Here is a 16,672-nt window from a genome sequence, read left to right on the forward strand (position 1 = left end):
TGAAATTTGTTGGTACCCTTCCCCAGATCTGTGCCTCGACACAATCCTGTCTCGGAGCTGTACGGATAATTACTTTGACCTCATTGCTTGGTTTTTGCTCTGACATGCACTGTCTACTGTGGGACCTTATATAGACAGGTGTGTGCCGTTCCAAATCATGTCCAATCAATTGATTTTACCACAGGCGGACTCCAATCAAGTTGTAGAATCATCAATGGAAACAGGATGCACCTGAACTCAATTTCAAGTCTCATAGCAAAGGGTCTGAATACTTATATAAATAAGGCATTTCTGTTTTTTATTTTTAAAAACCTGTTTTTCGCTTTGTCATTATGGGGAATTGTGTGTAGATAATAAAAAATATATATTTAATACATTTTAGAATACGGCTGTAATGTTACAAAATGTGGAAAAGGTCAAGGGGTCTGAATACTTCCCTACTGTACTGCTTACTTATTTTTTGGGCAGTAGATGACTGAAAATGGCATCGTCTTGATATCATGTCATCCTATTTGATAAATATTTCAAACTGTGTTTTGTGTTTTACCCTAACCATTTCTTGTTACACGTGTGTATTCTATTTTTTAGTAAGCCATGTGACATGAACATGCCAAAATAAATAAACAGTTTGAGGCAAAGCAGTTGTGATTTAATTCAGTAAGTCTGCTGTGGGCTTTGCTTGGTTAGAACAAAATGAAGAAGCCAGATCTCGGTTTCAGCCCTCACACTGCCTTAGGATGAAGTGCAGGTCTCCTGTACCCTTTAGAATTCTTGTCTGTCTTGTATCTCACTGTATGGTGATGTATATGTGACACAGGTCTTTACTGATGGATATAATGCAATTTGTAATGTAAGAAGACCATAATACTCTAAGAATATTAGATTTAGCTAGTTACTTTATTTTACACACGATACATTTACATAGTTAATGAATTGTTCTGTTTAACTTGTACCAAATAATGATACAATGACCCAGACACTTAATTCAAAGTTAAACTGAGGCCTTGCTTTCCTTTCTGCCCAATTGGTGCCTCATTTATAAAATGTGATATAATTAAACAATTTTTGTATACAATTAAAACACCTATGCTGCTGATGTTGGCATACACAAATCATCATGATCCACAATTTGTTTGTTTTACATTATGGAATTGAATATGGAGTTTTAGCATCAAGAGGATGTGTTGGATGGTACATAGTCAGCAAAAACATTGGAGATTCAAACCATTACTGGAACGTAAAGTGTTTTACTTGTCCCTCTGCATCCAAGATCTTTAAAACATCTATACAAACAAATGCTGCATAATAACTGTTAGTATTTTATGTTATTAATACTGTGAAAATTAAATACTTTTTTCAATCAAAAGACTTGTGGTCATTGTTGAGAGGGTACACATACAATATGTGGCTATTAAATCTTGAAATGGCAGTTTGAGATGTTTAAAAAAAATATAAGACCATGTTGAAGCCGAAGGTTAATGCAGACCGCCTCCAGAAACACTGCTTGACTGATTCCAAGGCTTAGCCAGAATCATTTGTCCAGCCCTTTGGGAATCCAAGCACAGTTTAATTTCCCAATGATGATTAAATGGAGCGACAGCACAGCATGCTACCATGTAACAGAACAGTTTGAAGGTAGTTTTAATATTAAAGTCAAAGTATACATTTCAACACCAGACAGCAGCAACAATTACACATGCAAGTACGACTGTATTGCTTCATTTGGTCTACTACTGTCATGGTTACATTTTTGCTTCACTGTAGAGTATTCTTTAAACCTTTTGAGGCATATTAATGGGAAGCAGTGTCTGATCAAGGAGTGTAGTGTGTAGGGTGAAAGTAGTCTACGAAAAAAAGAACACTGTCACATGACCCGAGTGGCTGGATGAGTGGTCAAATGACCTGACCTTGATCTCATTGCATAGCCTACATTCTACTTGATCACACCACTATAATTATCCTACTTTTGAGTGAATCAGAATCGGCTACACACCTTCAAGATCACATTTTGATGTTGCTTTGGGCAAGAAATTCGGTTTAATATAACAAAAGATTTCCTGGTCTTTCTATTGTGTCTATACATTTGTTTTATGTATTTAGAATATTACAATGTAATTTGAGATTAAAATCTCTTTTAGGTTCAACACAATTGACTGTTTCTACTGAGTGTAGAGGGTGTGGTCTGACACTGACCACTATGACTAGACAATGTCTGACTCTGACCACTGACTAGATAATGTCTGCTGACTCACCCAAAGATCTTCTTTGTCCTCAATTGGGAGAAAATAAACATTTCAATTCAATGTCAGAGTTAATCTCTGTTCTTCAACTCCAGAGACTATGCCTCAGCACTGTGGAGTGAAAGCACTTGGACAACTCTAAATAACTTCTGTGCATCTATCCATGTCAATGTCAAAACTCTCATGCATGTGTTTCATTTGAAAGTATGAGGGAGCTGATAATGAATCTAAGATACATACTTTGATACAACAAAACTGTTCTTGATTAAAAAAAGTGTCACATAGTGTATTTTAAACACTGACCCAATTCCCCTGCAGTAGGTACTACAAGGTCCAATTCAATTATCTCTGAGTGAAAACAAAGATATTACTACCCCAATATTGGAACCTCTTAAATATCAAATATGCTATTTTCCCAGATGTTTAGGACTTGTTCCTCCACAGCTAGGAAGGGATTTACAGCAGCTGTAGGGGTATCTAGTCTCCTTAATCATTTTAAATGTAACCTTAATTTAACTAGGCAAGTCAGTTAAGAACAAATTCTTATTTACAATGACAGCCTACACCGGACACCGCTGGGCCAATTGAGCGCTGCCCTATGGGACTCCCAATCACAGTGATGCAGCCTGGATTTGAACCAGGGACTGCAGTGACACCTCTTGCACTGAGATGCAGTGCCTTAGACTGCTGCACCACTCAGGAACCATGTGCTCCCAACATTCCTCTGGTTTGGCTTCTGGACCAAAGCCCAAGTTGAGACATGTCCTTTTTGTCTCAGTTCAACAATACTCATTCATTTTGTGTGAATGAGGAGGAGGAATGTCTTGAGCCAGCAAAACCAGATCTGCCAGAGCCAGCTAAACCAGACCTGCCAAAGCCAGCAAAACCAGACCTGCCAGAGCCAGCAAAACCAGACCTGTCATATCCAGCAAAACCAGACCTGTCATATCCAGCAAAACCAGACCTGTCATATCCAGCAAAACCAGACCTGTCATATCCAGCTAAACCAGACCTGCCAGAGCCAGCTAAACCAGACCTGCCAGAGCCAGCAAAACCAGACCTGTCATATCCAGCAAAACCAGACCTGTCATATCCAGCAAAACCAGACCTACCATATCCAGCAAAACCAGACCTACCATATCCAGCAAAACCAGACCTGCCATATCCAGCAAAACCAGACCTGTCATATCCAGCAAAACCAGACCTACCATATCCAGCAAAACCAGACCTACCATATCCAGCAAAACCAGACCTACCATATCCAGCAAAACCAGACCTACCATATCCAGCAAAACCAGACCTACCATATCCAGCAAAACCAGACCTACCATATCCAGCAAAACCAGACCTACCATATCCAGCAAAACCAGACCTACCATATCCAGCAAAACCAGACCTGTCATATCCAGCAAAACCAGACCTGTCATATCCAGCAAAACCAGACCTGCCAGAGCCACTAAAACCAGACCTGCCATATCCAGCAAAACCAGACCTGCCATATCCAGCAAATCACCTCTGGTTTGCAGCTGATTACACTTCAAATAAAGTAATCTCTTCTATTGAGAAAATCTCAAGCAACAAAGACGTTTGATAATTAAAACCAATGAAAATCATATAAACCGGACCAAACTCTTGTAATTTAGTTGTTGATTGTTAGTTCTCAATTTTATATTTGAATTTTAATAGAAGAAATGGTTCGATTCCAGGCTGTATCACAACTGGCCGTAATTGGGAGTCCCATAGAGCTGCTCACCATTGGCCCAACGTCGTCTGGGTTTGGCCGGTGTAGGTCTTCATTGTAAATAAGAATTTGTTCTTAACTGACTTGCCTAGTTAAATAAAGGTTAACTACTGTTGTGCTGCTGACTGTACAATCTGTCTTCAACTGGAGTGCTGCTGCCTGCTACGTCAGGCACTATGCGACATTTTCTTTGACAATGGAATAGCTAGGTAATGTGAAAGAAAAATGTAAACGTTGTTGATACATTGATGCAATGTTTACCTGGACAAGTCATCGCGCACTATTGTATCATCAGACTATTTGTGCTTCTGTAGCGGATATTCTCGGTGAATGATTTCAGGAATATATCCAACCATGCAGCCGGAAGGAACATTTACATGTGCATGGTTTAGAGTAAGTACTGTATCGCTTTCCGTCTCTCCTTTACGTCAAAACTGATAAGTTTTCTACTGATAAGTTTTCTAGGGCGAAGGGAGTTGGAAGAAAAACGAAGATCTTTTTGCTCAAGGATATGGAATTTGACCCTCGTCTTCCTGATCTTTTCTATGTGATGCTTTAGTAAGTAGCTACGCCTCTACTAAAATGAATATCCTCTGTGATTCTATACCACTATAAAGGGAACTATCGTGATTTAGACAGTTTAAAACAGCACGGATGCAGAATACTAATAAGGCCTATGCGACATGTCAACGGGATACTTTATTATAGTTTCACATTGCCAATTCTGTCTGCGCCTTCGTTCTCCAACCTGGTATCCTACACTAGACGTAATATAGTAAATGAAAAGGATCGGCCACTCATTAGTATAATATGTTATGTTTGGTATGGTTACATAAGACCAAAGGTTACTTACAGGAGTAGTTCACTATTTTACAACTTGATGTTAAATGGTTCCTCACTCTAAAAGTAGTCTATGGGCCAGGGGAAACTGTAATCCATGGTTCAGTTTTCTTTAAACAGCCACTACAAACTTCAGCTAACTTTAGCCACCACAAGGTAGTCAATTGAAGTGATGTGGGTATGTGAGTCAAATCGCCTTTAAGTAATATAAAACTAGTTGATTTCCAGTGTTTTGGACATTCTTAATTTTTAAAAATAAATATGCTCATATGGCCCCATCACTTCCATTGATTGTTAGCTTGTGGCTAAGGTTAGCTGAAGTTTGTAGTGGCTTTTTAAATAACTGTACCGTGCAATCTACTCTCTCTGCCCATAGACTACTTTCAGGGTGAGGAACCCTCTAACATCAGTTTCCTTAAGGCAAAAACAAAAGGAGGGTGATTGGGTGGGTGTATAACATGAACATCCTAGCAACCCAAAGTTGCGTGTTCAAATCTCATCACAGACAACTTTAGCATTTTAAATAATTAGCAGCTTTGGAACTACTTACTACTTTTTAGCTACTTTGCAACTACATAGCATGTCAGCTAATCTTAACCCTTTAACCTAACTCCTAACCTTAACCACAGCAACAACTAATTGGAATTCTTAACATACCATACATATTGCAAATTCATGTCATACGAATTGTAATTTGTAACATTATATACGGTGTCCACCCACTCTGCCCAGAGTTGGTGAAAATGTGCATTGGTAATGACATTTCACTTCCTTATGCTATTAAATACATTTGACCAAGACAAATATAGTTCTGAATCTTTCAGTGGAGTTTTCTCCAACATATCACATTATATCGAAAAGTCAGATTTCATAACCTAATACATCCGATAATTAGCACCGAGCTCTATTGAAAGAGCAGTGGAGTTCTCTCACCCGAAACTTATGAGGATTTAACATTTTGTGGTCATCGTCATCCAAGTTGTTCCGCGGGTCGCAAATAGCATAATTAGCATGACACGAGCTGAATTAAATGTTAAAAGGCTCTGTTGACATTTCAGAGATACGCTTGCTTTTGTAAGAAGTCTTGGAAAAAGAACAGAAACTTTGTATTAATATACTAAAATATCAAAATACATGTCATATCACAATCTATATCTATCTTACCTCTATTGATTTATGTCATCCTCATTTGAGAAGAAAGATGTTGAGTTCAATGGTGAGCCTGTCAGGTAACCTTATTTCTCGGACAGCATCCAGCCTAGATGATGCGATACTATTTCTCAGATTTTTGCCACTTTGTCTCTGGTCTCCTTTGAGTTTAGTCACCCTATTGTTGACAATCCTACAAAGGTAAAAACGCCAATAGGTTTCGAATGGATTATGATAGAGACATGAGGTTTGGACCATTGGTTTCTTACACCATTATCTACACAATTAACATATTATTTCACTCATTGATCAAAATATGTTTTTGATTGGACACCTTATATCAGGGATAATCAACTAGATTCAGCTGTGGGCAGTTTCTTTTTTCTTGAGCGCCAAAACATAATTACAAATAATTTGTAGAATGCAAATTGACCGCAAGAAACCTGAACAGATATAATATTTGATTGAAACATAATAATTTCAAACCTTGCTTACATTTATATACGATCATATATGCCTCTTTATTATGCGTGGCAATACATGAACAGATTTCCAAACTTAAAATCATTAGGAGCTGATTTCCTGGTGTTTTCAGTCTTATGTCCAACAATAAAAAATCTCAGAAAACTTGGGGGGCCAAATAAAACCTGGACCGCCAGTTGGGGAACCTGCTCTATATTATACAAAATGTGATGATGGAAATGCACAAATTAATACATACAATACGAAACGTAACATATGCTAATTTGAACGTCCCTGATTTTCATTTACTATGTTACGTCTACCCCTGAGTCCCACTCACATGCCAAGATGTTCCGTTTTTTCTAGAGCGCTTTGGAACTTATATTTAACTGCAGGGGGAATGGGTGGCTATGGAAAATAGAATGATGGCTTCAGTGGGGAAATCTATAGTAGGCAATAGGCCTATCATTTTGTCATTTGAATGACTGACTGGCTAGACAGTAGATATTTTCTAGAGAATGTTGATTATGGTGTAATAAATTAAGCACATATCTGGCTGATTGTAGATTTTGATTACATGGTAGTTTGTTTTGCAATCATTTTGGAGCCACCAAATTGGCAGAAATCCATGGATTTAAATGCTTTTTGTGTTTCCTTGTGCTGTAAATGTTTTTTTGTTCTGCAATTGCAATTTATCCATAGATGACAAGATGCTACCTAGAGAAATCAATAGAGTGGACTTTGGGATTGTAATTTGCTGTGCAGTGTCCAGTGTGCACACTTAATAACATTTCTCCCCTCATGTTTTGGTGTGTTGACCCATCCACAATTCAGAAATGTTTCCCTCCAAATGAAAACAACAAATGTTTCTTTATCCATGACTCAGAATAAGCCTACAGCACAAACTCACCAGTGGGTATAGATTTATGCTGGGAATTAGGAACCACTGTAGGGTCCCCTAGCGACAGTCCCTATGGTGAGACTTGTACAGCTTACTAGAATCTGTCCTGCATTACAGCAAAGACAATCTAGATACAGTACCAAGACCACTGTCAGAGCTAGGCTGATACTCTGCATAGTAAGAGACGTGGAGACAGTGATGCACATTTTGTCAATGCATCGCTCTCTCTCTCGATTTTGTTTCACCTTGGACTTGGTTGCCCTGGAAACAAAATCTACTCATCCAATCAGATCCCTCTTCCCACACGCATTTGCACAGACCCTTCTCTCTCATTGTGTGTGCTCCCTCCAAGACTTCTTATGTGTCACACCGCTGATGATAAAACCAGGTATACACCACCAACACACGATTGTACTTTTTGATGCTGTTATCATGTCATTTGTTCCTCTTCAGATGGTGTGGTGGTGTGTGATCGGTGTTATCTGGTTCACTGCAGTGTCTGAGGCACTTGAGAGGTCCCAGGATTATATTTAGACACGTGAAGCCCCAGTCTCTCCTAGTTCATAGATCAGTTCTCCCCACTATTTATAGTCATCTGTGTTAGGTGGCCTTTAATGTAATGTACTTCATAGATAACGTGTCTGAAAAAATTCTCGGCCTTATTGACACAGGCCTGCAATTAGTCTGAATGGCTGTCATTTCATTGTACAGTTCCACTATTGTCAAGTATTTTCTATGTAATACAGTAAATTCAGCTAGATTAAAGTTTTTTTCTGGATACTATAGTGAGATGTTTGAAAGATTATGGTGATGGAATGTGATTCATATTTAGTGGAATTTTTCTTTGTGATGAAAGGGATAGAGCACAATGGCCAGTCCAGCACCAGCATGCTGCAATACCCCTCCATGTCCAGATGGGGGAGCGGCGGTGGCCCAAAAGACAAAGCACTTCATCACGGACGACTGTGAGCTGAGCAAGGAAGAGCTGGATGGCCTCATGAGGGAAGGAGGTGAGGACACAGACCCTAGTTGTTGATGTAGCCTATAATGTTTTATTCCCTCCATCCAAATACCTTTACATCACATTAGACTGATAAGACTTCAGTAGTGGTATTGAATTATTCTGTAATAGATTGCCTGTGTCATCTGATCTCCCCACAGAGGAAAGTCGTCCCTTCCTGGTGGTCCATCATCTGCTTGATGTGAAGGAGGCAGGTGTGCCTGTGTTACTGCCTGGGACTCCAGTCATCTGCAGAGTGGACAGCACCGAGAGATACACTACGCGCTCCAAGGTGTGTGTGTGTGTGTGTGTGTGTGTGTACATAGTGTTTATTCATGTGTCTGTATATTATATGCACACCTGTACCTTTCCACATGAGCACATGTTTACATTATGTGTAGGCTACACAAGTCAATGGCATGTTTTCTCTTCCAGGTCCGTGTGTGCACTCTGTACACTGTGAAGCTGACCCATGGCAAGTTCACCTGGACGGTTAAAAGGAAGTACAAGCACTTCCAGGAGCTGCACCGTGACCTCTACAAGCACAAGATGATGGCCCACTTCCTGCCTCTGGGAAGGTCTGACTCAGAGCACCAATCGGAGCTCAGACATGCAAATCAACCCATTATCTGTGCTGAGAATAATTTGTTTAGAGGGGATGCACTTCAAATCAGAGTGAAGGCCTGTTGTGATTTTGGTACGAGTTTAAGCAGTAAAACGTTTAGAATATTAAAATGTTTATTTTTAGATTTGCAGCCCAGAGAGCACAACTGAGGGCTATGACAGAGGAGATGCCAAGTCTACACGGGACCGAGAGGATGAGACGAACTTCCAGCAAACCGGTATCACTCTTACAACCATGGAACCACACATACTGTATACAAAAAGACAGACACTGATAAACGCCATGGTACACATGCAGACAGAGAGCCACACATCTCTCAGTCTTACATCTACATAGTTGTAGATAATTTCCTCCACACAAAAAACGAGGGATCAATCTTGTGAGTTTTTAAAATCATTATCAGGGGTTCTTCTGTCTATCTGACCATTTGATTTGTTGACATTTGATCATGTAGGTCCAGTCAGTTCTGATTTCTGATCTCTCTGTTCTAGAAATACCTTGAGGAATACCTAAACGGCCTTCTGGAGAATTCCTTTTGTAAGAACTATCACGGCATGGTGAGTTAAGATGGCACACACATACATCAATTACCATTCATTGTCAGACAGTGATGATAGCACATCCTATCTTGTTCTGATTCCAGCTGGAATTCCTTGATGTCAGTGCTCTCTCCTTTGTCAGTGAGCTTGGACCCAAAGGCCTGTAAGCACTATTAATAGTCTATGAGAGTGTGTGTGATGTTATATGAAAAAGAGAGACAGTGTTATTCAGTATATTTTAATGTGACTGATTCTATGTCTGTGTGAGTGATGTCATTGTGTTTCAGGGAGGGTTCCATCTTCAAAAGGTCAGGAGGTCACCGTATCCAGGGGTTGAACTGTATTGGTCATCACCAGTTCTGCTTTCGCTGGTCAAAGCGCTGGCTGGTGGTCAAGGACTCCTTCCTGCTCTATATGAACCGGGAAAATGGGGTCGTCTGCTTCGTACTGGTCTTTGACCCGGAGTTCAAAGTTCAAGTGGGTCGTGCATATACTGACACCAAGTATGGGGTTTGCTTTCAGAACTTCACCAGGTAATTCATAGTGGAATCCAAAATATGATTACTTTTCGACAGACACTCAAAAGTGTACCCTCAAATAGACACTTGTATTCCTAACTGTTTTTCTTATTTATGAGTCAATTCCTAGCTGTTTGTGTATTTGTGAGTCAATTCCTAGCTGTTTGTGTATTTGTGAGTCAATTCCTAGCTGTTTGTGTATTTATGAGTCAATTCCTAGCTGTTTGTGTATTTATGAGTCAATTCCTAGCTGTTTGTGTATTTATGAGTCAATTCCTAGCTGTTTGTGTATTTGTGCAATTCCTAGCTGTTTGTGTATTTATGAGTCAATTCCTAGCTGTTTGTGTATTTGTGCGGGCAAGTATTGTCTCGCTGTGTAAACTCGTGTATGTGTATTCTCAGGATGGGCATTTGAAATTATTTCATTATTCAAATAATGCCATGATATTTTTTCGGATATCCGGATAGTCGAAATACATGTTTTTAAATAATTATGATAAATGTTTTACTGTAATGGAGACTCGAGAGAGAGAGTTGGTGCGCTGTGCACGGAGGGAGAGAGGGAAAATAGCCAAACCGACTAGTTGACAAACTATCTATCAGACCGTCTGGTATGGCCTGTCTTGACTACATCAAATTGTTGTGAAATAGCTAGCTACTGCAGCCAGATAGGTTAGCCAGCTAGCTAGCTAAAGTAGCAAAGCTAATAGAGGCTATTTTGCTGCACTCCCCATCCACTGTCTACAACAACTCCATTCATATGAAACCACAGCCTACCTGTTGGTTCATCATTATAGCCTACTCCTTTTCAGTTAGCCTTTTTATTTCCATAAGTTTCATTCCATTTTGCATTGGTTAGAAATCGCCCACTTCACTTGCTACACTTGAAGCCTCTGAATGTAGCTCCGCTTTGTTTGACTGACAATAACAATAAGCTAGATGTGTGAAACCATAGACATTAAAACCAGTGTGAAACGTGTGTAAGCTACCGGTTTGTCTTTTTTATGCGGCACACTCATAAAACTGATGTTTTATTACCATTTTGGCTGTAATGGTCTATTCTTGTAGGCTGCCGAGTGGTGCAGCTGTCTAAGGCACTGCATCTCAGTACTAGTGATGTCACTAGACCCTGGTTCGATCCCGAGCTGTATCACAACCGGCCGTGATCCGGAGTCCCATAGGACGGCGCACAATTGGCCCAGCGTCGTCTGGGTTAGGGGAGGGTTTGGCTGGGAGAGGCCGTCATTGTAGAATAAGAATTTGTTCTTAACTGACTTGCCTAGTTAAATAAAGGTTAAATTTAAAAAAAGATTTCGCAATATCAGATCATTTAATTTTGGACAAAGCCTTAAAAAATAATAATAGACAAAGCCTTTTTATAAAAAATGATTACTCTCCCAAGTAATCGAATAATAACATCTGTTCGGATATTCGAATAACCGTGCCCATCCCTATTGTGTTCTTACATGAGTGTTTTTTTCTGTGTGTAGGAATCTGGTCATCAAATGTAACAGCTACAGACAGGCTCACTGGTGGAGCCATGAGATCAATAGGCTGGCTGAGCCCTGTGAATTCCTCCAGGTCCAACGCTTTGGGGGCTTTGCCCCGCCACGGGAGAACACACTCACCAAATGGTCAGATGTTGCTTCCAATTAGATGATAATGTGGTATGTGTACATGCTGTATACATCCTTAACTTGAATGTAATGTCTCTGTTTATGAATTGGTCATATTAAAGGTATGTAAATGGAAGTGGCTACTTTGCAGACCTGGCTGATGCTCTGGAGCAGGCCAAGGAGGAGATCTTCATCACAGACTGGTGGTGAGGAGCAGAGCTAGCACCATATAAATATATTTGAACATTCTATTATTATACAGTATATCTCTATGGCTAGTAAGCCTACTGTGTGTTCCAAGACTTGTACTGATGTAATAAGCACAGTGCTCTCCATAATTATAGAGAGTGGTTATCCAGAAAATGGCTCTGCCGTGAGCTAAATAAGAGCATACAGCCAACAAAACAAGTATTTGATCTCAATATCAACGGAGATCACTGTTTCCAACATGTATTAGGTTTGTTTCGAATTAGTCTGTAAATAGCAGGACACAGTGTAAATATGTACATGGTTAACATTGCATGGTGAATGTCTTTCCCTCCCTCCCTCCCAGGCTCAGCCCAGAGGTTTTCCTGAAGAGGCCAGCTACAGACACATACTGGCGCCTGGACCAGATCCTCAAACGCAAAGCAGTACGAATCTACTTCCCAACTTTCGCCTATCAACATGTTTCTAGTCTCCCTTTTACCTCTCCTCCCTCCTCTCCTCTGAATGCACTGAAGGTTAATCCCTCCTTTCCTCATCCTTTCCACCTTCTGTGTAGCCTGGCAAAAGCGTACCTCATGACCACACAGCTGTGACCCACTGGTCTGAAAAGGAGGCTGCCTGTTAATGAAATCTTGATTGGTTGGTTCTCTGGAATATAATTTTTTCCTGGGGGGTTGAGATTGTTTGGTTTGAAAATCAAACAGTTGTAATGGAAGGGGGTGGCACTCTGGGGATGTGTGTGGCTGTGTCTGTGGGCGTTTGAGTGAGAAAGACACTGAGGAGACCCAACCAGTAACAGCACAGCCCCCTTCATTATCAACGCATCGTGCCGACAACATCAAAACAGCCTTTCCAGACTCTGAAGTCAGAAGGACTTTGGTATCAGCCAGACTACCTTCTGTTTATATCCATCCTTTCTTTTCTCTGTGCAGGAACAAGGTGTCAAAGTATGTGTGCTCCTGTACAAGGAGGTGGAAATGGCCCTGGGCATCAACAGTGGCCACAGCAAGAGGACACTGATGGACATGCACCCCAACATCAAGGTCTGTCTGAGACGCTCCAATCTTTGCTCTGCAGTCAGGTGGTGCTTTACACCTGAAAAACCAATCCACATAGCTGGCTCTTAGTCATAACATTGTAGCACAGTGTCACACTAAACAGAGGAATCATACACATCCTCATGCTTTCATTACTATGTTATGTTAATCTGGGTATTTTAATTTAAATTCAAAACTTTATTATATTTGTGTCTTTAGCTTCCCTAACATCTTCCCAACAGGTGATGCGACACCCCAACCACATGTCCGCGGTGGTGTTTCTGTGGGCCCATCATGAGAAGATGGTGGCCATTGACCAATCAGTGGCTTTTGTGGGAGGCTTGGACCTGGCCTTTGGGAGGTGGGACGACAGTCAGTACCGGTTGACTGATACGGAGACAACCAATCATATCTCTGAAGAAGAACCAAAGGCTCCACTGGCTGAGCCAGAAGTGAGACACCTCAAGACAGTCAAGATGAAGATCTTTCTCTTGTGTTGTTCTGTTCTGGTAATCCATAGTTCAGTGTTACCTGGTGTTGAGCGGTGACTTCATTACCACTCTGCCCCCTAGGCAGCTGATTCGGGTGACCAGGTGGATGGTTCAGACTTGGCCCAGGATCCAAAGCCTACAGAGCCAGAGGAGGTCAAGGAGGTCAACCATGTGGACCTGAAGAACAACACCCAGTTGTGGCTTGGCAAGGACTACAGCAACTTCATCAGGAAGGACTGGGTCCAACTGGACCGCCCATTCGAAGGTACAGTATGCACACACGATAGCTCAATTCATAACCCCCCCTATTACTCCCGCACTCACTAACACACACGTACATGCATACACAACACACCCAAGAGGGCTCATTCTTAAATGTAAAGTCCTTTGTTCCCCAGACAACATTGACCGCACTGAGGTGCCACGTATGCCGTGGCGTGACTTGTCTGCTGCACTCCACGGCAAAGCTGCCAGGGATGTGGCCCGCCACTTCATCCAGCGCTGGAACTTTGCCAAGGTCAGAACCCAAATAAGAGGTTCCTAAGGATCTTTCTTTCATGACTTTACTTTGATGTGCATTCAGAAAGTATTCAGACCCCTTGACCTTTTTCCACATTTTGTTATGTTACAGCCTTATTCTAAAATGGATTCAATTGTTTCCCCCCTCATCAATCTACACACAATACCCCATAATGACAAAGCAAAAACAGTCCCGTCCCCCCACCACCACACACACAATTCTTGTGATATCCAATTGTCCCATCGCTGCAATTGCCGTAAAGACTCGGGAGAGGCAAAGGTTGAGAGCCATGCATCCTCCAAAACACAACTTTGCCAAGCTGCACTGCTCACTAAACCCAGATGCCAACCACACCAATGTGTCGGAGGAAACAACGTACAACTGGTGACCGAAGTCAGCGTGCATGTGCCCGACCCACCACAAGGAGTCGATAGAGCACGATGGGACAAGGACATCCCGGCCAAACCCTCCCCTAACCCGGACGATGCTGGGCCAATTGTGCGCCACCCTATTGGACTCTCAATCACGGCCAGTTGTGATTCAGCCTGGAATTGAACCAGGGTCTGTATTGACGCCTGTGAGATGCAGTGCCTTAGACCACTGAGAAGTCAATGAGAGAAGTGAAATATTCTTCCTTAGCAGTTTATTTTCTCGAAATCTAAAGGCACAACTGAGATTCCAGTAGTTGAACATTTTATTACACCAATCTCGTGAAAGGGACAAACTGACATGTTTTAATTTGTCAAAAACAACTTTATCGAAGGAGTGCCCTTACAAAAAAGATTGCAGTTTTGAAACTGCAGTAAAATGCATTCGACTGTGGTATTTTGGATTGCAACATTACTGCAGTAAAAAAAAAACTGTTATTTGGACGCAGTAGTTGCGGCATTCTGCAGTTATACTGCACTCTTACTGCAATCTTTTTTTGTACGGGTGCCTTCGATTTCACGCCTGCAAATGCGCATTTCGGCGCTAGACCCGATGATGTGTTTCTACGCATGAGCATAGCTAGAAAACTTCGCCATGACGTCGCCTATAAGTGTGATCGGGGATTTCTATTGAAGAAGCAGTTTTAGCCTATCTTCATACTGTACTGTCTTTGCTAACGTGACCAAATTTTGGGCAAATGGTCACGCTGTTACCTTAGAATGCAAACAATGGTCTTTTGCAACACTAGCTGGCTAGCTAATCCATAGTCCAAGCTATGGTAAAAGCTAGCCATATTTCACTGAAACAAATGCACATGTATACAGTGCGGTTGGGCACTCCATTGTGCAAATGGATGCTTACTAGCATCAGAAAAACTCACCAGTTTCGAATTTCTAGAATAGATTCCAATACCCACCTTCTCCTTTCTTCTTAACATTTTATCCAAATCTGTGCTGATCAACAGTGCCAAACGAACAACTCTGCCATTTGACCATCTTGATTGTATATGCAGATCTGATTTGGATGCTGGACTAGCCCATGTCCAGCATCTCTACTGTGTGAAGCTAGCCACAATAGATGAATTTGCGGGTTGCATTCAAAATAAAAAACAACTATTGAAAGTGAATTTAAACGGATACAAGTAGTGTAATCATGCCATATTTCGACTAGTTAATGCTAAACAATAACGGAATGTTATATAAATACAACAGAAGACAATCATTCAAATCAGTTGAAATTGCACTGGATGTATTAGACTTTAGAATTGCTTTGGGAGCATACTTACAGTTGAAGTCGGAAGTTTACATACACTTAGGTTGGAGTCATTAAAACTCGTTTTAGAACCACTCCACAAATTTCTTGTTAACAAACTATAGTTTTGGCAAGTCAGTTGTGTCATGCACAAAGTAGATGGCCTAAGTATTTTTTCCAACAATTGTTTACAGGCAGATTATTTCAATTATAATTCATTGTGTCACAATTCCAGTGGGTCAGAAGTTTACATACACACGTTGACTGTGCCTTTAAACAGCTTGGAAAATTCCAGAAAATTCCAGAAAAGTATGTCATGGCTTAGAAGCTTCTGATGGGCTAATTGACATAATTTGAGTCAATTGGAGGTGTACCTGTGGATGTATTTCAAGACCTACCTTCAAACTCAGTGCCTCTTTGCTTGACATCATGGGAAAATCATAATAAATCATCCAAGACCTCAGAAAAAAATTGTAGACCTCCACAAGTCTGGTTCATCCTTGGTTGCAATTTCCAAATGCCTGAAGGTACCATGTTCATCTGTAATGACATCTGAAATGTCCTCTGGTCTGATGAAAACTGTTTGGCCATAATGACCATTGTTATGTTTGGAGGGAAAAGGGGGAGGCTTGTAAGCCGAAGAACATCATCCCAACCGTGAAGCACGGGAATGGCAGCATCATGTTGTGGGGGTGCTTTGCTGCAGGAAGGACTGGTGCACTTCACAAAATAGATGGCATCGTGAGGAATGAAAATTATGTGGATATATTGAAGCAACATCTCAAGACATCAGTCAGGAAGTTGAAGCTTGGTTGCAAATGAGTCTTCCAAATGGACAATGACCCCAAGCATACTTCCAAAGTTGAGGAAAATGGCTTAAGGACAACAAAGTCAAGGTATTGGAGTGGCCATCACAAAGCCCTGACCTCATCCTATAGAACATTTGTGGGCAGAACTGAAAGTGTGTGCGAGCAAGGATGCCTCCAAACCTGACTCAGTTACACCAGCTCTGTCAAGAAGAATGGGCCAAAATTCACCCAACTTATTGTGGGAAGCTTGTGGAAGGCTACCTGAAACGTTTGTCCCAGGTTAAACCATTTAAAGGC

The 16,672-nt window shown here is 41.1% G+C and overlaps 1 protein-coding gene across 5 annotated transcripts in view; it reads left to right on the forward strand.

Annotated features, from left to right (window-relative positions):
• Nucleotides 1–4,081: 4,081 nt before the first annotated feature.
• The window catches only part of LOC112228633 (phospholipase D2), a 35,702-nt gene continuing 23,111 nt past the window's right edge, over nucleotides 4,082–16,672 (forward strand). The window contains exons 1-16 of one of the 5 annotated variants that reach the window (XM_024394111.2): nucleotides 4,082–4,190; nucleotides 4,439–4,539; nucleotides 8,190–8,343; nucleotides 8,495–8,625; nucleotides 8,769–8,911; nucleotides 9,082–9,175; nucleotides 9,450–9,515; nucleotides 9,602–9,660; nucleotides 9,785–10,030; nucleotides 11,506–11,649; nucleotides 11,754–11,837; nucleotides 12,185–12,263; nucleotides 12,771–12,881; nucleotides 13,118–13,327; nucleotides 13,448–13,631; nucleotides 13,765–13,883. In XM_024394111.2, coding sequence (XP_024249879.1) covers nucleotides 8,202–8,343; nucleotides 8,495–8,625; nucleotides 8,769–8,911; nucleotides 9,082–9,175; nucleotides 9,450–9,515; nucleotides 9,602–9,660; nucleotides 9,785–10,030; nucleotides 11,506–11,649; nucleotides 11,754–11,837; nucleotides 12,185–12,263; nucleotides 12,771–12,881; nucleotides 13,118–13,327; nucleotides 13,448–13,631; nucleotides 13,765–13,883 — 1,812 coding nt within the window. In that variant the 5' untranslated portion in view covers nucleotides 4,082–4,190; nucleotides 4,439–4,539; nucleotides 8,190–8,201. Of the gene's footprint in view, nucleotides 4,540–8,189; nucleotides 8,344–8,494; nucleotides 8,626–8,768; nucleotides 8,912–9,081; nucleotides 9,176–9,449; nucleotides 9,516–9,601; nucleotides 9,661–9,784; nucleotides 10,031–11,505; nucleotides 11,650–11,753; nucleotides 11,838–12,184; nucleotides 12,264–12,770; nucleotides 12,882–13,117; nucleotides 13,328–13,447; nucleotides 13,632–13,764; nucleotides 13,884–16,672 lie in introns of all 5 variants that reach the window. The other 4 variants (XM_024394110.2, XM_024394108.2, XM_024394112.2 and 1 more) reach the window with 4 other exon arrangements.

The sequence above is a fragment of the Oncorhynchus tshawytscha genome, linkage group LG30 (genome assembly GCF_018296145.1).
Source record: "Oncorhynchus tshawytscha isolate Ot180627B linkage group LG30, Otsh_v2.0, whole genome shotgun sequence".
Lineage (NCBI taxonomy): Eukaryota > Metazoa > Chordata > Actinopteri > Salmoniformes > Salmonidae > Oncorhynchus > Oncorhynchus tshawytscha.